This window comes from Chelon labrosus, assembly GCF_963514085.1.
Source record: "Chelon labrosus genome assembly, chromosome: 21".
Lineage (NCBI taxonomy): Eukaryota > Metazoa > Chordata > Actinopteri > Mugiliformes > Mugilidae > Chelon > Chelon labrosus.
This window is the reverse complement of record NC_140354.1, coordinates 9,140,413-9,164,478: the sequence shown is the minus strand read 5'-3', so window position 1 is coordinate 9,164,478 and position 24,066 is coordinate 9,140,413. Positions and strand designations below refer to the sequence as shown.

At 43.6% G+C, this 24,066-nt stretch overlaps 2 protein-coding genes across 2 annotated transcripts; one reads left to right on the top strand and one right to left on the bottom strand.

The window, feature by feature from the left end:
- Positions 1-1,569: 1,569 nt before the first annotated feature.
- zbedx (zinc finger BED-type containing X) lies at positions 1,570-4,795 on the bottom strand. The gene is made up of 2 exons (XM_084571412.1): positions 4,474-4,795; positions 1,570-4,110 (listed from the first exon to the last, which is right to left on the bottom strand). Exons 1-2 carry the CDS (start codon positions 4,663-4,665, stop codon positions 2,398-2,400), a joined length of 1,905 nt encoding a protein of 634 aa, XP_084427538.1. The 5' UTR covers positions 4,666-4,795; the 3' UTR covers positions 1,570-2,397.
- A 2,652-nt stretch (positions 4,796-7,447) lies between these two features.
- LOC311507079 (voltage-dependent calcium channel gamma-4 subunit-like) lies at positions 7,448-22,429 on the top strand. The gene is made up of 4 exons (XM_084571283.1): positions 7,448-7,794; positions 18,220-18,303; positions 19,610-19,750; positions 20,087-22,429. The coding sequence occupies exons 1-4, from the start codon at positions 7,572-7,574 to the stop codon at positions 20,611-20,613; spliced, it is 975 nt and encodes a 324-aa protein (XP_084427409.1). The 5' UTR covers positions 7,448-7,571; the 3' UTR covers positions 20,614-22,429.
- The last annotated feature ends 1,637 nt before the right edge of the window (positions 22,430-24,066 follow it).

The window sequence follows — 24,066 nt, the reverse complement described above, 5'->3', positions numbered from 1 at the left end:
GCAAACTGTAGAGGCATCTCATCCTACCATATATGAAGTGAAAAGTAGGGAAACACGGGACTTTCCATGTCTGTCAAGAACTGTCGGCATCAAGCAAGCCCATTTTATAAAGTAAGATTTGGAATTTGGACTTGATTATCTCCGTATCGTGCCACCCGTCAGTGGGAGGGAAATGTTAGGCAGTAAGTAAAGATTCTGTCCCTGATGTACAGCAGGAACTAGGACTAGGATTTGTGAGGCTTTTGACAGGGCATGGGTCAGTGCATCTCCAAAACTGCAGCTCCTGTGGGGGTGTTCCCGGTCTGCGGTGGACCAAGGAAGGAAAAGTGAACCGGCAATGCATGTGGGGAGTGAATGCTGGCCTGCGTGGTCCGATCCAACGGACAAGCTACTGCGGCTCAAGTAGGTGAAAAAGTTAATGCCGGTTGTCATAAAAAGTGCTTGTTGTGCGCCTTAGATGTAGACCAGTCAGGGTGCTCATGCTTACCTCCGTCCACAGCTTCGAGCGCCTACGAATGCACACGTGAGCACCAGAGCTGGACCACGGAGCACTAGAGGAACGTGGCCTGGCCATCGGGTGGATGCTCAGGTGTGTCGCTCATCTGGGGAACAGAATGCAAGCGACACCCCCATGCAATTACCAAAGGGGTGCACTTGGGTCTGCAACAATGTTCAGGTTTGAGGTATGCATCAAGTTAGCATTTACATATATTCCACGGCCCAAGTTTCCCAGAAGAATCATCAGTGTTATTCACCTAACAGTTGTTTTTTTTAATCTGGGTGATAGAAATATTCAGAATTTCCATAGATTTGTTCACCAGAGAGTAATGTACTTGATAGATGTTTTGTCAAATACAAATGCACCATATACATATGGTGCTTCTCTAGTTGCATTTTGATGTCTCACTGTATTTTATAGTAACGTGACAAATAATTTTCCAGACATTTGTGTTCTTTTTGCCGCTATCCGTTGTTCATGGTGCATTTTACCTTATCAGCTCATGTGTTGATGAGTTTCACAGCAGTCCACTGCTATATCTGTATAATCCTCTGTGACTCCTGAAAGCAGTCTCACAAAAAAAAAAAAAATCACATAACCAGAATATATAGGCATCCATCTTAAGGGGCATGCATGCAAATTATGGTGGAAGGAAGAAAAAAATTAATCCCAGGACTTTCCTTACTCTCTCTGGATCGTTTTTTTTGCATTTTCACAAGTGTCATGTTCGGGTCCAGACAGAGCCGGCATATGTGGTGTGTTTTGTATTCTCAGACGGCCTCCCGTCGGTCTCCAGGCGGCTGTCTGACTAGATGAAAGCTCATCGCCGACATCTGGGCATATGGCAGGGAATACACTTTGGGACTCAGCTGCACTGGAATTTTGACGTTTGCGCGCTCTCCACACTCTTTAAGAGCAGTCGCTTTAAATAAACAAGCAATCAGTATCTCTTGATGTAGTCCAGGCTGCATGCCAATAAGGCAGCAGATCCCATCACTAATCTCATTACTTCTGGCTCCCAATTGACCCACCCATGACCTTCTGATTGGTCTGCTGACCACCGACCAAAGGGCTCCCGCCCTTGTTCAAGCCCTGACTCCCTATGTAACTGTTGCTAGGTAAGACAAACTAAAGCCAGGGGTCTAGTCCCATACAAACATTGAAAACCTGGAATAATGGTGTCAGCTAACATTAGCAACTGTGCTAACGTTGGAAAACACTGGAACAATTTCTAGTCTTTTCCCCAGTTTTCAGTTTTTACCTGCACACTTTTTGTGTTTTTGAAGAATCACATTTATGAGTTTCAATGCTGACTAAGTCTACAGGTTTTCAATATTTTTCAATGGGAATGCTATCGTTTGTCTCACCTAGGAACAGTAACACAGAGAGTCGGGACTTGAGGAGTGTTGGAGCCTTCTGACTGGTCTGCTGACCACCAGAAGGCTCATTGGTTTTCACTGAAAAAACAAAAAGACTAAAACGTTAACGGCTCTTTCCTTGTCTTTTTATATATGATATAAAATATACAGACAGGAGAGGCATTCTCTCTGAACAGCTGTAGAAAAAACAAACTAGCATAAATGAAAGACAAAAATCACTTCAGTTTCACCCTGTGACTAGTTAGAATCACAACAACAGCACAGATCGGAGATGCTTTATCGGTCCGAATGTCATTGTCCGTGATTGTCAGTTTGATATTTTAGGTCCTTCTGGCGTGGGGACACACGTGATGCCGATCAAAACATTTAAAGGAGGAATATCAAAGACACAGCTGGGCTAAAATGCCTGAACTTAGATCTCATTCAGGGCTTCTCTGTGAGGATTATTTTTTAGCACAACAAGATTTGAGTCTGCATCACTTAGTAGGCAGAGAGAAAAGAGAGTCACCTTCAGTTCCTTCAGTCTGTGAACAAAGAGCACACGTTGCTGTTGTATCGCAAAAGCTGAACGCGTTCAAAGTAGTCGTCGGTCAGGAAGTTTCTCTGTGAGGTGACCAGGTTGCCTTTCTGACTGAAGAGACGCTGGACGGGCGCTGTGGAAGGCAGGGTGGTGTTGTACTTCAGGAAGAGCTGCTTCACCCGGGGGAAATCCTGCAGGCACTCAAGACTCTTCCCTGTCCCTTCGATGTACTTTCGGATCTCCTCCAGCGCGCTCCGCTGCTGGTTCTGGATGGCCGGCTTCGCAGACCCATAGCTGAAGAAGTCGTCTTCGGATACAATGGTGGACAGGTTGCGGCTGGTGTTCGCCTCGGTCACGATGCAGGGATCCATCTGGGACGCCTCCGTGGCCAGCACAGAGCACATCTCCTCCCTCTCAGAGGCCGGCATCCACCACAGCCGAAACTGAGGCGTCGTCGCAGTCGCAATCTTTGCCTCTGTGCTGGCGAACAGCTCCTGGAACCGCACGTCAATAGCCACCGCAATGGCGTTGATGACGTCCCCGAAGTAGTTGGCGGCGTCTTTCTGCTCGTTCAGCTTGTTCTTCAGACTGAGTACGGTCGGGATGACCAGACCCAGGTAACACTTCTGCTCCGCTTGGAAAAGTTCAAGTGCAAACGCCAGCGGGTGGAACACAGTCACGTATTCTTTCAAGAAGGCCATCTCCTCTGGCTGCAAGCGCGGGACCTCCAGGCGGGCGCAGAGCTCAGTCAGCTCCCGCTCAGTCAGAGAGACTATCTTCTGCACAGCGCAGAACTCCACATTCCAGCGTATAACGGAGGGAACAACGAGCGCCATCTTGCCGATCTCCTCTGCAGCGTCCATTCCGACCTGGAGATGGTGGCACTTGCTCCATATGCCAAACACCTTGGCCATCGCACTGAAATGTAGTTGGCACATGGGCCCCTGTGACACAGCCTGCCAAAAGTCCTCGGTGACAATCTGCTCCAGCGTGTGCGATGCACAGCGCTGCACGGTGGGAAGAAACAGAAGCATGTCCTGCTCGGGCTCCCCCTCGAGAATGGTGCTCACGTTCTCATAGAACCCAATGTCATCATCGCTTTCCTGGCTGTCGACCGCGAACTCCCTGAATACGCTGATAAAGGGGCTGCCGTTGTCGGCGACCGTGGTCTGGACTTTACTTTCAATGTTGTACGCCACGTGGATGTCGTGTATCCGCGCCGCAATGGTGTCGTACGTGATCCTGCCCTGCAGCCGCGCAAAACCCAGGGCGGCAGACTTCCTCTCCAAAGACTCCATGTCGATCCAGTGACAGGTCATCCCAAAGAAACTTCTGTTGTTGGCCGTCCAGATGTCGGCCGTGGTGCACACGTACTGGATGTTGCCGAGTTTGACCATCAGCTCCTCCCGCATCCTGGAGTAGCCGTGGTCCACCTTGGTGAACAAGGTCACCCGGTCCATGGACTTCATCCCCTCGGTCAGACCGTTGATCAGCTTCTTGAAGCCGGGCTGCTCGAGCACGTAAAACGACTGGCAGTCCTCCACGATGAAGTTGAAGATGAGGTCGTCGATCTTTGACTGGGTCAGGCATTTGGAGATGATTTCTGCTTTAAGCTTCTTGAGTTGGCAGTGTCTGCTTTCCTCTCCGTTGTACTCCTCTTTCTTCCTCCCCCTCTTGGCATCAGGCCTGGCTTCACAGCCCAAGTGTGTTCTCTGAGAGAGAGAGGGAGAGAGAGAGAGAGTGAGAGAGTGAGAGACAAAGTGCCCAAGAGATCTCATGTTAGTTTCTGGAGGTGCAACTTTTTTATGCTCTGAGCAAAAAAAAATAAAAAAAAATAAAAAACAGTTTTGAAACTTTAAGGTGCAATGAATAAAAAGTAAAATAACTCATGCTCTTAGTCTTTTTTCTCAGCGAGGAGCCTCCAGCTCCATGACTTGGTAAACAGCATGCAGCCACAATGTAACGTCGATTAATCACGAGGGCAGCTATTCATTCATTGACTCTTTAAAACGTGAACACACAGTGTGGGGGGGAGGAGAAGGATTGTTACAGCCACGTTAGTTTCTGTAACTTACGTCTAAATGTTTCTTTAGGTTTGATGTGGAGGTTTTCGACGTGGACAGCAGGTTAACCCTCGGCAGGCACAGATTACACTGGACGATGATATTTTTCCCCTGATCAGCCTTGTACGTGAAATGGTGGCGATAACGCCAAGTATTAATGGCCGATTTGGTCTCGCCGCACATTTCGTGTTGATCCACATCCATGTCGGACGCTACCTCTGCGGTTAACTGGCGTTTTTGAAACGTGAATAAAAGTATCGTAATCCGATTTAGTAATCGTGATTACACGTAAAGTAACGACGGCGGTGGAGAAATCCTCCTGAAAAAGGGGCAGGCCTTTGTTCGGATATCGCCCAGAGAAAGGAGAGGGATCGGACACCATCGTCACTATCCACTTCCGTACCTGCGTGTTGACAGCGAGTGAGAGAAATGCATACGCTCGTCGAATGAATGCGCATGCGTAGTACGTGAACGGGCGCACGCAAGCTGACGTCACTTGCCTCTCCTAGTGCTGCTGACTGACGTTGATAGTAGCGCTTTAACTGGAAGGTCCTTTTCCTCCAATGTTGCAGCGAGTTGGCGCCACCTTCAGGAAGCGGAAGTAAACACGGCTCCACGTTTGTGTCATAGACCATAAAGATTTTATATTTATGTTCAGTCTGTGGTTTGAATCAGTTGAAAACATTGTTTCAGAGAAAAAAAAAAAACTAATTCATTCACAATCAGAGAAGCAAGTCCCACATAGTTTAACCATACAAAGAATCAGATTTTTGTTTACAAGAACTACTACAATTGTAATTGTAAAAGAAACTTACAAAGAGATATAATCACATTTTATACTCATCTGCTGATGCATTAGGTACACTAGTGAATTCATTGTAATATAACAATCCTGCTGTTATGATGTTCAGTTTATGTTGAAACAGCATAAGAAAGGTGGTAATTCAACTGGATGATCATTTTGGAGGACGCAGCTTCCAGTTCTGTTGAACAGGATTCATTTAAACAGTGTTTCTATTATTCAACCTAGCCTACTGTCTAAAATGGGCTTGTCAAAATAATTGAAACACTTGTCACACGGTTGAATCAACAGATGTCGAATGCCACAGCCTTCTGTTATTCATTCATTCATTCACCTTCTGTAACCGCTTGTCCTGTGAAGGGTGGCAGGGGGACTGGAGCCTATCCCAGCTGTCATCGGACAAGAGGCGGGGTACACCCTGGACAGGTCGCCTGTCTGGAATCGAACCCAGAACCTTCTTGGTGTGAGGCGGTGATTAGATTTTCCCACTAAATAAAAACATTATTTTGTTCGGCTACTTTTAAAATGATGAGATTAGTACTTGAGCATACACTGGATCCTCCCAGGTTAAGACGGTTATAACCAAAATAGTACTTTTTAACCTCCATACACTGATCAGGCATAACATTATGACCACTGACAGGAGAAGTGAATAACATCGACCATCTTGTGACAATACAATGTTCTGCCGGGAAACGTTTGGACCTGGCATTCATGTTGATGTTACTTAGACATGTACCACCCACCTAGACCAGACCAGGCACCCCCACCCCATAGCAATGACACTCCTTGATGGCAGCAGTCATCCCCAGCAGGATGCAGCCTGACACAGACACACGCACAAAACTCAAGGAACAACAACAACAAAAAAAAAAAACATGAAGAACAGCACAAGGTGTTGACCTGGCCTCTAAATTCACTAGATCCCAAACTGATCAAGTATCTGTGGAATGATCCACAGAGGCCCCTCCCCTCAACCCATAGGACCCAAAGGCCCCCACTAACAACATTCTGTTGCCAGACACCACAGGACACCCTCAGAAGGCCCATTCTCTGATGGGTCACAACTGTTTTGGAGGCACAAGGGAGACCTACTTGCGAGGGGAGACTAATTGCGTAGTTTAATGTCTCTAGAAGGGAACTAAACTTCCCATAAGGTGAGACAGACATTTCCACTGGGAAACAGCAGCCTATAAGAGGACAGCTGTACGAGCACATGTGAACACAAATGGGTAAACTGTGCCCCATTTATTGTGCCAGCCGGAGAGATGTTTAGGTGCACCAAGCGTGTCTTTAATCTGGGGTTCACATGAGCTGAAGAGAGTTTTTCCACCTTCATGTTGGGGAGTAGGGGGAAGAGTTTGTGTGCCTGGTGAAGATTTGGTAAGTTATTGACGTTTTATTAATTCAGCTCTAAATGATTCCTTAATATCTTAACTCTTGATTACATAATCTATCTATCTATCTATCTATCTATCTATCTATCTATCTATCTATCTATCACTTTTTACTTTAGCATCCCACTCTAATGTGGCAGTCTTTGGTTTTATTTACTGTTTGCTTGGTGGCAACGAGCACTGGCCAAGCATCTAAATTCCTTTTTTAATGGTGCGTTCCGCTGGGAATTGGCTGCTTGGCGGCCCCAGAGAAGGAACGCTGTGCCAAAGTCTGTCATTATTTCTCCCTGTCTCTAATATTCATGGATTCTGAATTCAGCCGAGAGAGTCGAAGTGTCTCAGAAGCCTTTGGCTATTCAAACCCCCCGAAAAGATCCCACAATTATTTAAAATTTAGCGTTCCAAATGTAAATTGCAACCCCACCGAGAGTTTCCCTTTATTTATTCAACAACACGTGTCCTCCATTGGTTCGGCTTGATGAGGGTGGGGTCTCACTTAAGAGCCGTTGACGTAGCCCTCGCTGGAAATGGGGTTTTAAAAGAAGCGCAGTCTGTAAGTGTTTCGAGGCAAATAGAAGCGGAGAAAATCGAAGAATGGAGTGGCGAAAAGGGTTTGAAATGTTTTGAACTGGTGCGATGCTGCGCTTCAAATCTGTGTGGAGCGGCAGGAGCGGGCACAACTGGTGTCCTTTCATATTCACAGCAGCAACCAGTAGGCTTTGAGCATCAGGTGACAGCACCCAGACTTATTCTTTTTTTATTATATAGGGGCTGCACGCTTCACTTTTACACCAGGAGCAGAAAGAGAGGGACCCACCTCAACGGGTAACTATGGCCACAGGATCCGCGCCCTGACGCGCTCTGGCGCCTGCATGTTGGACCGGTGCGTGTGTGGACTAGTATGAAGCGCCATGGCTTGGTGTGACCGCGGGGTTCAAACGCTACTGGCCACAGTGGGGGCTTTCGCCGCCTTCAGTCTGATGACCATCGCCATTGGCACGGACTACTGGCTCTATTCGAGGGCATACATCTGCAACGGCACCAATGCCACCACAGACGAGAACCAGTCACAGCCCAAAACTAAAAAGGGTGATCTCACCCATTCCGGGTTGTGGAGAATTTGTTGTATTGAAGGTAAGCTTTTTTTTTTTTTAATTCAAATTCAACTAAACGCAAAGAGTCCACTTATATGTTCAGTTCTTTGAAACGGAGAAACCAGTATCCCACTAACTAAGTCTGTGTCATTCTCATAGTTTGTCTGTTTTCCCTATGAGCGTTTTGTCTCTCAGTGCGCACAGTCATTTGAGCGCACACTAGGACGCACTCCTTTTACGCACGCCAAACGGCGGTCTGGAGAAGGAGGCACAGATACAGAAACATCACACCCGCGGAGCAAATTTTAAGGGGCATGATTTAGGAAGCGTAAACCCACACTGGCGCTGATCTGAGCGGCTCGTTAACGGGGACGAAACGGGCGACAAGGAAACGGGGTCCCCGCTATGCGCTCATCTCGAGCTGCCTGCCTGCCCCACGTTCAAGCACAGGCACCACACAGTAAAGTCGACTCCGCACTTTGCAAAAGAATACGACGCTGAGAAAGGCGCGTCTGTGCCCATTCACGTTTAAGCCGGCCGCTGAGAGGAAACGTGCGCGCTGTTAGTCTACTTTCATTCATGTCTTCATTGTATCCGATGCTGTTGCTTGGCAACATCGCCGAAATCGCTATGGAAACATGCCCGGCGATTTAAAAATAGATGGCTCCGGGTTCACGTCATGTCCAAGCAAAACGAAAAAAAGAATTAAGCTGTGGATTTGTTATAACAGGACATGGGGTCAACATGTGTATACGCTTTTGGGGACGCGTTTTTTTGAGCCGTTTTAAGAAGCTGATTTAAAAAAGGAGGTGCGCTTTCAGTGACGTATTGTTTCAGAGGCAGACAGACTCTCATTCATTGACCAAGTCTTCCTTCCCGACCACCCCTTGACTCCTCTGCTCTGCTATCAATGAGAGAGTCGGTGTGACTGGATGGATCTGTTCAAACCTCTGGCGTGACACTGAGATATAGGCTTATGGAGACAGCTTGGAATTAAGAAACGAGCAAAGCAAAAGAAGACATAAAAAAGATAATGCAGCTTTTTAAATTTTTTTTTGGAAGGATTTGACTAAATCCATATGGACTGCTAGTATCATACAGGTTGTGTACTGCACCAAGCTCATACATTTTGCTTTTAATATGCATGGAAGTCTGGAAATTTATAAGGGTCTACAATGAATGCATCTATATTATTCTATCCTAAAACATAATCTGCAGCAGCTACATGTGTCTGTGAAGGTTCTCAGTCATCCAGGTCATGATATATCTTAAAGAATTGGATACAGCAGCTACATAATTAAGGTCAGTTTGTCAATAAGCTTAGGCAGACACTTCAATATAAGTGTATAGGCTACAAGAGGAGGTGTCCACCCTAAGCACAGCACATTGTGTTCCAGTGGCAGGAGCAGCCAAGCTCCCATGAAATGTAACTCTACATGAAGCATTATTACACATGTAAAAGCAAATTTTTATTATTTGAGAACATAGTGTTTTTGTTGCCTCTTATATACATGTGTAGTAACTGAAAGGAGGTCTTTCTTTTTAATGTATTGTCTTTTGTTTTTAGACAATTTGATGCAGAGGTGGATCCATTTTCTGTCTTCTTCTCAGAAAGAAGCCAAAAAGTCATAAAATCTGCACTTGATCGGGCACTTGTGTGCTCGTGAGCTTCTTCTGATTCCTGTTTTAATATCATGAGCTCCTTCGGTGAAACGGCTGCAAAGAACATCCCAGTGTGTCGGACAGTTTCACTTCTGCCCCTCTAAAAACTACAACCTGCTGCACGGTGTGCGCGTTGTCATGGAGACTCATATGTGTAGAGGAGGTGACAAGCGACCCCCCCGCCCTCCTCCGAACACACACACCTCCCGGTTATAATGACAAACGCACCGGGTTATCGATACGGGGGGGGGGGGGCATCACCACGTTTCACCAAACAGATTTACAACATGTCTGTCTGTCTGTGACCTCACATCACTGTGACATATAGCAGCCCCTTTCCCCTCCGAGAACCCAATAATGGATGTGCTTAGTGTTTCTATGCACCTCGCTCACCAAGCATCACCTCCTCTCCGGCAGGCCTGAATGACAATGGAGGAGCAGGCAGGAATAAACCAAATACAGCTTCTCTGGAGTGAGGTCAACTCGCTCCTTTGCAACGCATAACAGCTATTTACATATTTATCCCCCTTAAATGTTTGTTTCCCCGCAATATTGTGCACGAGTGCTTTTAATTTGCATCACAATCTGCAAAGCATCAGAGGCATCAAGTGTGACTCCGGTAAATAAAGCCAGCTCAGAGACAGAGAAACAACCTAATGAAAAATCCAATTTGCAGGTACGCATTTGCAGTAAATGCGCTGGCACTGGCGTGTCGGCGTGACAGCTGTTTTTTCCATGGGGTCAGTGCATGCGTGTGTTGCGTGGGGAGGCATAAGTTTAGGCAGCGTGGGGTGGGGTCACTTCACCATTTTCCACTGTGCTCTACAAGTGTGTAATTAAAACGTAACAAGTGAGGAGCCGGGGCATTAATTAGCCAGCCGGGTCACTCCATCCTCCTCTCCTCTGCTTGAAGTGCACTCCCCCTTTCTCCTCTCCTTATAGGTTTTACTCTTCCATTGCCATTATTATGCTTTTCCACGTCGCGCTTTCCCCTTCTGTTATTCTACTTTTAAAATGAACTTTCTGTTATCAGGCTTGGACTAGAACAGTGATTCTGCTCCATTAATGACATTGAAAGGACAAGTCAAACCAGTAATTTATGTCCTTTGGCCAAAAATTGTCCAGCGTCAACTATTCAATCGTGATTGTTTGCTAGTTTCTTAGTTTGACTATCGAAATTTGTGGTTTTTAAACTATTGGTCAGACAAACTAAAGCAGCTTGTAAATGTTAACGTGAGTTTCAGGTAATAATAATAATGGCCATATTTGATTATTAAAAGAAGTTGTGGTTTGAGTTAATGTGACCTTGCGTGGCATTTTTCTGCTTGACACTGAAAAAATAAAGCTATTTGATTAAACTCAGCTTTACAACGAATCATCTTTATTCTCACAAATGCCTTTAACTGATGCTAGCTGAGAGTCCTTCACTGTCAACATCTTTTCAAAAAACACAATAGCAGAACATAAAAGTATTTTTGTTGCTAAGAAATTTAGCTCAATGGCTCAGAAGATGTACACATCGATGTTGCTCTTCTGTCCATCACTATGTAAACCCCACCCAAACTATTTCATTGTCCTGTTTGGGCTTAAGGCTGTTACATTCTCCGTGAGAAATTTGTCCTCGCTCCTAGGGCTGCGAGAATAAGAAAAAAATTTGTTCTGGCTGCTAGCATTTCCGCTTTTCCGCTTTAACCATGCCCACTTCCAATTGTGACCAATCACAGAACTCCCAAATGACGGCATGACGAGGAGTTGTCATGAAGAGAAGGTGCTTCTCGTGGAGTATGTAACAGCCCTAAGCTTGTTATATACCCCGCAAGAAGCAAGAAAGTTTGTTTTGTAGTGATGTGATGTTTGCGAACGAGTCAGTCTTTTGAACGGCTCTTTTAAGTGAACGATAAGACTCGGTTAGCAGTTGCGAGCCGTCCTCATATGCAAATTGCCTACGCTATCTTCACTGTCAACAGTGTGCCCAATGAGTCTGCGCTGTACACACTGTCTTCACGTGAACGACTAATGACATCTCCAAGTTTGAGTTGTCCACAGCACGCTAAATTCACGTGAACGCAGATATGCGCAGCTATTAGCTAACTAATGGGGGATGAGGAGCCAGGAACCAGATTTGCCGCTTTATCAAGGAGGAGGAGGAGATATTAGTGAAGACAGAATTAAAAGAAACATAGCAGCAGAAACACAGCAGCATTTGGTTCTTGTGTGGACATTTTTACGGTAAAGTTGTTTTGCATGGAAGTTATCTGTAGCCTGTGTAGTTTTTATTGTGCCACAAAGTTTTTTAGGCTAGGGAAAATTCAATATAGTGATTTAACTGACAAAGCATGGATATGGCACCGATTTGTGTTGATAAAAACAAGCTACCCCTGGTTTGCTTCCAAAAAATATATAACAACGAGCCAGTCTTTTGAACAGCTCTTTGAAAGGAACGACTCCTCAAGATCTGGCTCCCTTCAAGGAGCCATAAATCCCCTCTCTGTCGTTTTGGCCAGGTAATTTATACTTCACGAGAAACTGAAGTGCTGAACTCTGGGGAAGTCCTTATAGAGCCCGCCCACTGCAGCTTTAACTACTGATGCAGTAGTCAAATATAAACCTCTTGCTTTTACATCAGTGTTGCTCTTCTCTCCATCACCGCATAAAGCCCGCTCACATATTTTGTCTGGTCTGGCAGATCTTCGCCGGGCGTAGTGAATTCTGAATGGAGCAACTCTAAACTAAAATCCCCCCACACAGAACTGTACTTTGATTGTTCAAAAGTAAACTTCCAGGACTGCTGTTAGCAAAATTTTACGTGATCACTCTGGTGGCCCACGGCCGACACAACATAATGTAATTGCAATTTTCTGCAAACTGAATCTGTCTCGCAACTAAATTGGCTCTGCAGTTGATAAAGCGTTTCTTAAAGGCGGTGCAGGAAATGGATAAGACGGGGATAACGATGGAAGTCGTAATCGAAATAACAAGCTTGGATACGTGTTGTGGAAATTAAATTATACACACAAACAACATTTGAAAGGAAGAGAATGGGATTGGAAGTAATCATTTACATGACATAAAATATGTAAAAGAGCGCGTGTGGGCTGGAATTGCTTAAACAACACACTCTTATCCACCATGTTGAGAATCCATTACATATGTGCATTTTTAAGTAAGTGTCAATACATTAGAACCTTTACCACAGCTGCATGTGGTGATGGAACTCAGTCGCCTCCCAACAACTTGGATACACATGCTCAGTCGAGCCCAAGCAGAGCTGTGTTTGAAGAAATTGCAGCCTGGTGACAATTTAATTAACCAACTGTCAGTCATATCAACAGTGAATCACTGATGTCTTTGCCAAATTGCTTTTCTTTCATCCTCACTTGGGCAGCAAAAAAACTAAATTGGAGGGATTTGTTTGATTTCGCAGATGCTTTTTTATTCCGTCCCTTCATTCCCTGCTTCCAAAGGCAATAAGAGCGTGCGCTGCTAAGTCTGTGTGAGTTGCGCTTGCACGTCCGCATTTGATATCAAGCTGCAGCAACGGTGCTCTGTGTACAGTGTTTGCAGATTTATGAAACCTAATCATCCCACATGCTGTAAAGCCCCTGTCGGTGTTCACGCTCTCCATCGCACGATCTAAAAATCTAAAAGACACAATGATGAAAGTGGGAACAAAGCAAAATAGGGTGCTGGTACTCCACTTTGTTGTAGAGCTGTTATGTGCAACATTACTCAGAGAAAATCGCCCACTGGAGCCCTTGCGTAGTGCAGTTCTGGTGAAATGCAATATTAATGTCACTTTTGATTGGTTAATTCATCAATCTATTTGCAGAGCTACCGAGGTCTGAAAACGAGGAGGTGAGGGCACGTGTCACGCCGAGCTTATTGCCATTGCGTACTGTACTCCAAGAGATGCCAGAGGGAGCTACTGGTGACCTGATGAGACAAAGAAGCTGTTGGTGTATTCCGCTGAGGCTCTTATTGGCTATCGGCTGAGCTGCGTTAATTCAAAATAATGACGATGTGCATCACCCTGTTGCCAGAAGCGCCACAGCTGTGACAACGGCTTCCATTCAATACAAAGTGTGTGTACTCTTGTCTTTGCGTGTGCGTGTGTCTGTTTGCGTTCATAAGCGGTGGCAGATCTGCGAAGGGGAAGTGGGTGTGCCATGGATGTGCCGTCTCTTATTTAATGGGTGTCAAAATACAATGATAATGTCAAAAGCATCCCTGGAGATTGTTTATGTAAATGAGCTTATTAAAGACTAACAGGGGTTGCCATGGAGAAGAAGAGGAGATGCTCAGCATGGGGCTTTGCGACTCCAGTTAGATCCAAGGAACCCATGATTTCCTGTGTAATGTGTTGGCTGTGTAAGATTAATTCCCCATTTGTCACAACACAGTAACATTTTACCATCCCCCTGATATCTTGATAAGAACTTTTAATGTCCATCATCTGCAGCCTTGTGAGATTATCCTCTGATCTTCAGTGCACGATCCACATTTTGCTCTTTGACGCATTCTCTGCCTATTACTGATTTATCTGTCACTGATCCGCTGTCCACCTCCGCTGTCCAACTCCACCCTTTCTGTGGCCTCCAGTCAGTTTTTTCAATCCCCGTCATTCCTCTGCTCTCTGTGCTTTTGTTGTTTCATTTCCTCTGACCTTCTGCCCTTGTTTAATCTCGGCTTCCTCCCTCCTCCTTCCCTCCTGGCTTGTCGGCATTCAGACTTGATTTTATTTCTTGAAACATATTGCAGCCTGTATACACTGTATACATACACACACATGCACACACAAACTAAACGTAGACATTAAGCCGATAACTGTCACTCATAAATCACCGGCTGCGAGACATTCACCTATAATCAGATTTACAATCAGTTGCAATATTGTCCTCGAGTTCTTCCATTCCCTTGGCTGCATGCACACACACACACACATGCCATGTTGGTTTTCCGATGGTTGTGAGGGCTATCCGTTGACACCATGCATTCCCGATGTCCTGTACCCTAACCTCAGTCATCTCGACTGAGGACCTAACCCCTAAACCTAATCCTAGGTGTGAGGATCATCTATTGACATAATACATTCCATAGTCCCTTACCCTACTTTTTTTGCAAGAGTAACGTTTGCAGCAAAACAAAGCATTAACCCTAAATACATTATGAGGACCAGCTAAAATGTCCTCATAACTAAAAATGTCCTGACAACATTGGTAGATTGGTCTTTATTCAATTATATTATTGGTCTTTCTATAGCTGTGAGGATCATACACTGACATCATGCATTCCATAGCCCCTCTACCTCAACCATCTCAACTGAGTTCCTAACCCCTAACCTCTTTGTAAATATATATATATATATAACTATAAGCCCTAAACCCAACCAGCTAAAATATCCTCACATCTACAATTTTTAACAAGATTGGTATTCTGCCAAGGATTGGTCTATACAACTAAATTCAGACAAGTTGTCTCTGTTTAGGTTGGCCTTCATTTTATGTTGGTCTTTCTAAAAACGTTGAGAGGGCCAGCCAAAATGTCCTCATAACTAAAAGTGTTCTGACAATGTTGGTGGTCCACAAAGCTAAAGACAGGGTGTCTTTTTTAGATTGGCCTTTATTTATGTTGGTCTTTCTGTAGTTGTGAAGATCATCCATACATGCAGCCTCTTAAAGCTCTTTTAGAGTACTACGAGACCTAGACACCGTAACTTATGCATGAAGCCTGCAGTAGTGATATCTATTTACGCTTGTCAGTCTGACTCGCTCTGTAAAAACGTCACCCAAAAGCTAGTCGGTGCTGTGTCTTTTTGGCCAGTCAGGTTCATTTTTGTTTCTACTTTCTGCTTCACTTTCCACTTCCTGCTTCACTTTCAACAATGGTGACTGAAACTTTTGCTGAAATTTCGAAAAAGACGAGTCATACAAATGCTTGCACCTTCAAACTTCCTCAGTTCCTCAAGTCTAAACCGCCAATTACTTTAGCCCTACCTTTTTTGCAAGAATAACCTCTGCCCTAAAACTATGTGTTAACCCTAAATACAGTGTGAGGACCAGCTAAAATGTTCTCCTAACTAAAAATGACCTGACAATGTTGGTGGATTTTTCTTTATTTATTATGTTGGTCTTTATATAGCTACAGTTAGCACCTTACTCTAACCTCAGCCATGTCAACTGAGTGCTTAACCCTAACCCCTAACTCTAAACTCTTTATAATTTTAAAATTTTCCTTTAAATCTAAAAATATTGTGAGGACCAGCTAAAATGTTTGGCATAAAACATTCCCTAGCCCTTTATCCTAACCCCTTTTGTAGGGCCCAGAAAAATTGTCCCACAAGGACAACATGGCCCCACAGTGTCAGCATTTAGTGTTTGAACCCCACAAGGTAATACAAACAAGAACACACACACACACACACACACACACACACACACACACACACACACACACGCAAGAAGGTGTTAGACTGGAGGCTGGAGCTGCTGGGACTGGACTGAAACAGAGGATGATGAGCATTGTTTCACAATTGCCAGTATCGTTTTGTGTTCACAGTGAAAGGTGTGTTTTTGCGTGCATTTTCAGAATTTGTCAAATCTGTTGGACTTTTCAATGTAGTAGAAAACACATACACACACACTGGTTTGGCAGCATGATTTGGTGTTTACACATCAATTAACAGAACAGCAAAGGTGTCTGTATTTTTATTATCTAACAGATGTGTTTTTTTTTTCACAAGGCACAAAGTCTCACATTGCTGCCTAAAATAGTTCAAAGCTTCTTTTTTCCATCAGTGACTAGACACAGAAACTCGTGCTCCATTTCCAGTGACTGATTTGACACTAATTAATTTGATGTCCCTTATTAAGCAGCAGACCTAGTTAATGGAAGCAAGTGCCCTTAAAAGCTGTGCCACAGACAATGATGGCTCTGTGGCTCACCCTTGGGCACCTGGGAAATGGAGTTGACAGGCATCTGTCTGTATTCTCTATATGGGAAGTTTGTTGTTCATAGGTCAGCTAATCTCTGTTGTCCATTAGGTAATTATAGGTGCAGAGTGGATTATATTTTCGCCATGGGTAGAAGTCTTTATCGCTTACAGACAAAGCTTCACTGAGGCCAATTTACTGTTCCCTAACAATCTTCTCCAGTTGTCAAATCATAGCGAAGCAATGCTAAGTTACCAAGCTTTTTTTCACACGCTAAAGAAGTGTGCAGGGGGCTTTAGAAACAAAGATACACACGTTTTTTCACTTGCCAGAAACAAAAACACAAATGCAAAAGAGAAAGGTTACTGTTTGTTTATCTGCTACAACATAAACTGCATTTGTTAGCACGCCTGACACTATAAAGGGACAAGCATATAATTACCTAACATGTTAACCAGTTCATGACAGGAATATCTGTCCTATCAGATATTGATATATGAGTGTCCTGGAACTATTAAAAAAATTGGCTAGATGAGCCAAATTTGAAGCCACCCATGTTGCTTCAAATTAATGTTAATTAATTAATGTTAATTAGCTTGCTGAATACGGCTGTGTAACAGCTCCTTTTTTAAGACTGATTTTTTAAAATGATTGATTCTTTGCTTTGAAACTAACTAATATTGGTTAATATGCCACTTTTATGACTGTATGCTGCATTGCAAGAAAGGTGTAACAACAGCAACTAGGAGTACCAGGGTTTAGTAAATGGTAAGTGTCTTGAATCCACACAAATGCCAAAATACACCAAAACACAAACTGTACAAACTATGTGCTCTTGTGAAAATATGCTAATTTAACCTCTGCACAGCCCACGGTTAACACAATGAGTGCATAGAGGATGTTCACAGCTCAGTGCGTGAATAAATAGCCAACAAGCTACCAGTTTTGCACTGAGAACATCCATTAACCCCACCCCCAACTCTTTTTTTCTCCAGACAAGGTGTTGTTTATACTCCTGCTCAATTACAACTATGGCTTCTCTGAGCAGTAACCTGTCTCTCTCTCTTTCTTTCTCCTTCTCTCTTTGGCATTAAATGATTCCAGCATGCAGTCTTTTCTTGTTCAAACAGACTTCTAGTTCCTCCTAGCGCTCAGCCGTTCACCTGCGCTGGATCTGGTCATGCACCACTGCCTGTCAAATCCCTGCGGGCAATACAATCTTGATCACACCACCGTACAGCCCCATCAGTTTTCCCCTTCACATGTGCGTGCACTGAGCTGTGTTCTTTAGTTCATATGATTCACGGTTCATTCTGTGAAATCTCAACAATAGTCTAGCTCGAAGGTCAAAGTCTCGACAATGGCTGAAAGTGAAAACCAGAGAGTGTAATGAGTTAATCCAGGGAGCTGAAAGAAATGGGTTTGAAATAAAGTGCTTGTTGAGAAAGGCTTTAAAAAGGTGATAAAAACAATCTACAAGGTCTTTACTCTGTGTTAACAGTGTAAGTAACACTTGTATAACAGCAGACCAAATAAACCGCAGTGGAAGACAAATCCTCCCCTTTAGCATCCTGCTGGTCCTTCTCCACTGAGACGCGGCACGGTTGAGAATGAAAAATAACCCAAGGTCACCGAGAAATGACTTCCTACTCCATCCTCTTTTCAACTGAGACAAGATCACAGGAGCGTCTTACTCCAGTGGACACCACAGTTTGGCGTGACTGGTCCCTGGGTAGGGAGCAGTGGTGTCTCTGACCCTAGGACAGACATTTCCTCTTCAGCCAGCTCAGAGCCAAACGTATTCCATGTGAACATACGTGGACTACAATTAATCACTAACATGGAGACTTATTCTGGTTCTCTTTGTCTTGCAGGCATCAATCAAGGCAGCTGTTACAGAATCAACCATTTCCCTGATGACAACGACTACGACACAGATAGCTCTGAATACTTGCTGCGTAAGTGCTTTCCCACTTACCCTTCTCATTTGGCATTGTTAAAAATGTTATACATAGGGGCAAACCTTCAAATTCTTGTTATCTGACTGTAAGATCAGTCTCCACTCTGAATAAATGAAATGCAGAACAAAGGCATTGAGTAAGCTTAGAATAGTGGACGGCACCTAGGTACTCTTTTAGGTTGGTTTTAAATTCAGAGTTGCATTACAAAGACTGCCAAACTATGATCACACCCATAATGTGTTTTTGTTTATTTTTGTTTGACATTGTCATTTCTCACAATTATTGAGGTCCTAATTCTGCACATGGTTTTAAAGCGTTAAAATGAGTAGGTGGAAAATGAAAGCTGATTACAGGGTAAATGCATATTCAAAAAAGGATTTTGATTAGTCCTCTTACTTCAATGCAATTTTTTCTCATGCGCTAATTAGATATCATCAGCCTCACAAAAGATTACACAAGGTTCTGGCTTTCAACATAAAAACAGGTGTGGAAGTACTCTTATTTTGTTTTTTCTTTTATTACTTTGAGTGTTTCTGGTGCAGCATCAGCGGCTTATTTGCACCTTCCTCTAATTTTCATGTAATATACAAGGCATATTGTGAACTTTCGTTTGCAATCTTAAAATGAATGTGAGTAAAATCCTACAAAATCAGCCTAAACCAGTCTTTTCTAAATTCAATGTATTTTTCTTTGAGAACTGGCTTTGAAATAAAAATGACCAGGCTTACAGATAACCTATCCAACTGTGATTCGTCTGATACACAATGAATATTCAATCAAAGGACCTTCATTTAAAGTAAATCTTATTCAGTATCTACCTAATATCCTAATATGCAGAGAAGAACAAAGAAGACGTATCAAATTTTGGACAAAGTCCAGCCTCCATTAGCCAGACTAAATGAAAGGAACTTTTAATAAAAGACAGTTGAATGAGCTCATCCATCCTTGGAAATTCGGAAAATGGCACGGTGAATCATTTTTTGGTTGGTGATAGTCAGTGAGAGCTCTTGTTGCAACCCACAGATGATTACCAAAGCTTTGTCACAACAAGGCCCCAAAGCATAAATGATAATGGAGTTCTCAGAAATGGATGGCAGGAGAGGTTTAAAAGAGGTGGAAGTGGATAGAAGAGGGATTAAAAAGGTTAATGAAAAAAGGTGTTAAATAGAATGCCAAACTCCAATGGTCCAAATGATGGATCATTTTGGTAATTTGTATACATCCATGACTAAGTCTCTTTATTGTCCAATGAAATATTAGTCGAGGAATTATTTTAAAGAGGAGTCCTTCATTGTCTCTTCAGGTATAGTTCGTGCCTCCAGCGTGTTCCCCATTCTCAGTACAGTCCTGTTGATGCTCGGTGGGTTGTGTGTCGGGGTTGGCCGAGTCTACAACAAGTCGAACAATGCCCTCCTCAGCGCAGGCATTCTCTTCGTGGCCGCAGGTGAGATGGATGAAATGTGCACATTGTCGGCCATGCTCACAACAAGGAGCAATCATGCATGGGCTAGTGTTTTTCAAATAGAGAAAGGCAGCTTGATCGGCCACCTGTGGTTCATCAGTGGTGCAATCGAAGAGATGAACTTCATTCTCCACTGAAGACCACCAGGATCTCCATCCATCACACATCACATGATGAGGACACATGGGCCTCAAACACTGGCTGATGAGCAACTTTGATTGATCTTTGTTGGATTAGGGCAACCTTTTCAATATTCCTCTGCTTTATCTCTTTCACTTCATGTCACCTGCTTTCTTTTTCATTATGTCTATTTGTCAGGTCTGAGCAACATAATCGGGATCATCGTCTACATCTCCAGCAACGCAGGAGACCCAAATGATAAGCGTGATGATGACAAGAAGTACACCTATTCCTACGGCTGGTCCTTCTACTTTGGCGCCCTCTCCTTCATTGTGGCCGAAACGGTGGCCGTCCTTGCTATCAACATCTACATCGAGAAAAACAAGGAGGTTCGCTGGAAGGCGAGGCGCGAGTTCATCCGTTCCCTCTCTTCCTCTTCCCCGTATTCGAGGATACCGAGCTTCCGCTACCGCCGGCGGACATCGCAAGCCAGCTCTCATTCCACGGAGGCCTCCCGGGAGAACTCGCCGGTGGTCGGTCTAAAGGGGGCGCCATCTTCCAGTGGGCCCCTGGATGAGTTGTCCATGTATGCCATGGCAAGGGACAGTGTGACAGAGAACACATACAGTCCTGAACACGAGGCGGCAGCTGACTTTCTTCAGGTCCATAACTGTTTCCCCAACGACTTAAAGGATGGGGTGAACCGCAGGACCACACCGGTGTGAGTTAAATAACGCTGAGTTCAAGGTTCACCTGGGGGAATGTGGACATGAGATAATGTAAAATCCTGTTGAAGCCTGAGCACTTGTGATAGCCTGCCATCTTAGAAAGACACTGTCCATTTTGAAAGGACCGAAAGGAGACAAGAGGACAGTCAATTGGATAGAGAATAAGCCAGACTCATTTATCTACTCTCAGAGACCAGAATAAAATTACTACTGTCTGTGCCGTAGCCAGTCCAACATTAGTGTCATGCTTCAATGAGCAGTGCGTTGATCATAACCCTCATTTGTGCAATGGTCACCGCACTTCATGACTCGAGACGGAAGCGTTGACGTGTGCCACTCAGCAGTATTCTACCTGTAAATTATTGAACAAGGTGCTAAATGAATCAACATTTACAAGTTGAGATTGTGTGTGATGTCGCAGTGTGGACCTCTCTCCAAAGTTTGTATTGTGGCCTCATGTTTGGTTCTGCCTTATGCCGTAATGATAAATTTAAAAGAGACGACAGGCTCTCTTTCTTTCAGTTTTGTCTTTTCAAATAATGTGCAGCCTTTTAAACGTCAAATTTTAAATCTCTTGATTCTTCATTTTTCGGAGTCAGTGTCTTGACAAAATGATTGACTTGCTGAGATGTAATATACTGAATGTTTAGTAGTCTAGCAGATTGTGCAAGTCTAATCGTCCAATCCTCCAAACAGTATGAAAGATTTCGTCTCCCTCACTGTCTCTTCCTTGATCCTATTCTCCTCTGACATTTGTCGGTGGAACAAAATGTTGTTTTTGTCTTTGTTCAGTGGTCTTTTTTGATTCACTTCCATATCAGTCTGCCATCCTTCCATCGCACCTCCATATGGACGTGATATTGTGTATGTGCCTGTCACAAGAAAAGAGCAGCCGACAAAAAAAAAGGTGTGCCCAGAACTGTGAAAAAGGCACGAGGGTCAGGACTTCCTTCTCGCTCTGAATGGAGTCTTGGCTTCCAGTGTTTAACAGATAAGCATCAGAGCCAGGCAGAGAATACAGAACATGTCTGTCTGTCTGTCACGCAGTCCGTCTGGCAGCCTTGTCCCCTCTTCCACGACGAACAGAGGGGCCCAGACAGGAGCTGTCTGGAGCTGAGCCTCTGAAGGATTTGGCTCTATCAGACGCGTGTGTGTGTTATTGTACAGCCATCTTTCTGAGGACCAGTTTTATACCACCAAAGTGAGGACATCTGTGCAAAGTGAGGACTCACTTCATTACAAGGCTGTTTGAGGGTTTTTTAGGTTACAATTAGGTTATGGATAGGATTAGGGTATGGGTTAGGGACTTAGTTGAAATGGTTAGTTGTTAGGGGCTAGGGACCTCACAAAGATAGCCATACAAACATGTGTGTTTGCGTGTGTGTGTTCACTATCGACCTGCGCATCCATCACCGCTCTGTCTTTTAGTTCTCTCAGGAAAAACAGCATTGTCGTGGCAGACTGAACACTTTTGAGGTCCTCTCCTTGCTTTTGTGGCATTTACAGGAGATCGACCAGTGATAAAGCAAAACCTGGTGAAAATGATTTGAGGATAAAAAAAAAAAAAGAAAAAAAAAAAGGCCTTGTTCAGTAAATGCTGTGAGTGTTGACTTGCTCTAAGAACCACCTGGTGTGCGTTTCCTTCAGGGGAGAGCTCACTCAAGCACAGGATAGGATTGTGTTAAGTGAGTCTGATACTCCATTAGAGAAACACTTCATGTATCTAACTCGGCACATGTAAAGGAAAGCCATCAGTATGACCCACTCTGATCTTTCAATTTTATATTACAGTGTTTGTTTGTAATGTATAGCTGTAAATTGTATATAAGTACAATAAAAAAAAAAAAAACACTGAATGTGCAAAGACATGAACAGAGAATTCAAAGCATTATTCTGCTAAAACATATCTCAATAATAATGCCTTGATGAATCTCAATCGAACTTTTTATATCCAGGTAAACACACGCTGGTTTTTCTGTGCCAAAAAAGGAAAAAAAAAAAATTAATCTATTAAATATTCTGTTTTGTAAGGTGAAGTACAGTAAATACATGTGTGTATGTGGCAGTTCTACTTTACCGTATGTGCATACATTGATTTATGGCTTATTGTCGATGTAGGGAAGTTTTTGTTTTTCATCCAGAACTTGACTATAAACATTTGCACATGGATGTTCGCAGGGGAAGGTGCGTATTGGAAACCGAGGCACATTTCATTGCATTAAAAAAAAAGTCCTCTTCTCTGCTAGAGTGTGTTCAAGATCAACCGTGTCCAAATATCCTCACTATTGTTTCAGTGCCTTTGTTCTGTCTTATGATCTACTGTAACTTCTGATCAAAAAGAGCCTTTTGATTGAATTTACTTCTCTCTTTATCCAGTTTCAGGCAGTACTCCAAATACATTGTACAGAGACAAATAAAACACAATCCGGGTTATATTGCTCACGCTTTGGTGGTGAATTCTTTTAGTAGAACTAAAATGTACAGCCGTGTTTGCAGCGTGAGGCTGTGAGTGCTGGGAGTTAAATGCTAATAGCGACATGCTGACGTGTTTACAACAGCAATGCTGACATGATAACTGTCTAATCTTAGTTAAGCATGCTGGTACGGCTTAATGTTTAAGGAGATAGCAGCTGATGCAGAAGGAAATGTTAGTTTTGCAGGTATTTGGACATAAAACTAAAATCCCAATGGTATAAAATGTTAAAAAATGGTTTTGATGGAGCCACAGTAATGGTTTAGAATTAACTACGGGGTTCCTGTGAATCCTGAAAATTCACATGAGATTCATACACTGGGGACAATGAATGTCTTTTTGAGATCAAGTCACCTTAATGATATTGAGAACAGGAAAAAAGTGGTGGGCTAACCAACACACTTGGTGACATTGCCATCCCCACCTCAACCTATACGCATAAAAATACAACTAGAAATGTGCGGGAAATGTATTGGATTCGGCGAAATAATAATTACAACCACATGCACTGATATCAGTCAAGCTTCTTTTGATTACGATGCTTCATTCAGATTTCTGTGGCCGACCTTCCCCGAGTCCTGTATGCCACTTGAGTTCACCCACTTCAGCCTCAGCGTCTCCACATTGTTTGACAAAGAAATAAATTAGAGGGCATCACACTAATGGCAGAGCTCTCAGTTATTTAAAAAAAAAAAAAAAAAAGCCTTTACTCTCATTCAAAATGATAGCACATTACCAGGAGTGCCGAGTGAGGTCTTTTTTTTTTTTTTTTGATTTAGAAATCTCCACAGATCACCCCCCAGCTAATTTAATCAGTGTGTACAATGAGCCTTTCCTGTCTCCGTTCATGTGAAACACATTAATGTTCCAGACAAAGAAAGGAGTGGATGGTGGGGAAAGTAATAAAGCTACCCAACAGAGGTTACATTCTGTTTGTCAGGTCACTTTTTGTTTCTTTTTTCTTTTCTTTTCAAAGG

Excerpts from the sequence above, each read along its gene's own strand:
- zbedx (XM_084571412.1), bottom strand. The coding sequence starts at position 4,665 with ATGGATGTGGATCAACACGAAATGTGCGGCGAGACCAAATCGGCCATT. Across the intron at positions 4,111-4,473 it reads ACCTAAAGAAACATTTAGAC|AGAACACACTTGGGCTGTGA; the intron begins GTAAGTTACAGA and ends TCTCTCTCTCAG.
- LOC311507079 (XM_084571283.1), top strand. The coding sequence starts at position 7,572 with ATGGCTTGGTGTGACCGCGGGGTTCAAACGCTACTGGCCACAGTGGGG. Across the intron at positions 18,304-19,609 it reads TAGCTCTGAATACTTGCTGC|GTATAGTTCGTGCCTCCAGC; the intron begins GTAAGTGCTTTC and ends TTGTCTCTTCAG. Across the intron at positions 19,751-20,086 it reads CATTCTCTTCGTGGCCGCAG|GTCTGAGCAACATAATCGGG; the intron begins GTGAGATGGATG and ends TCTATTTGTCAG.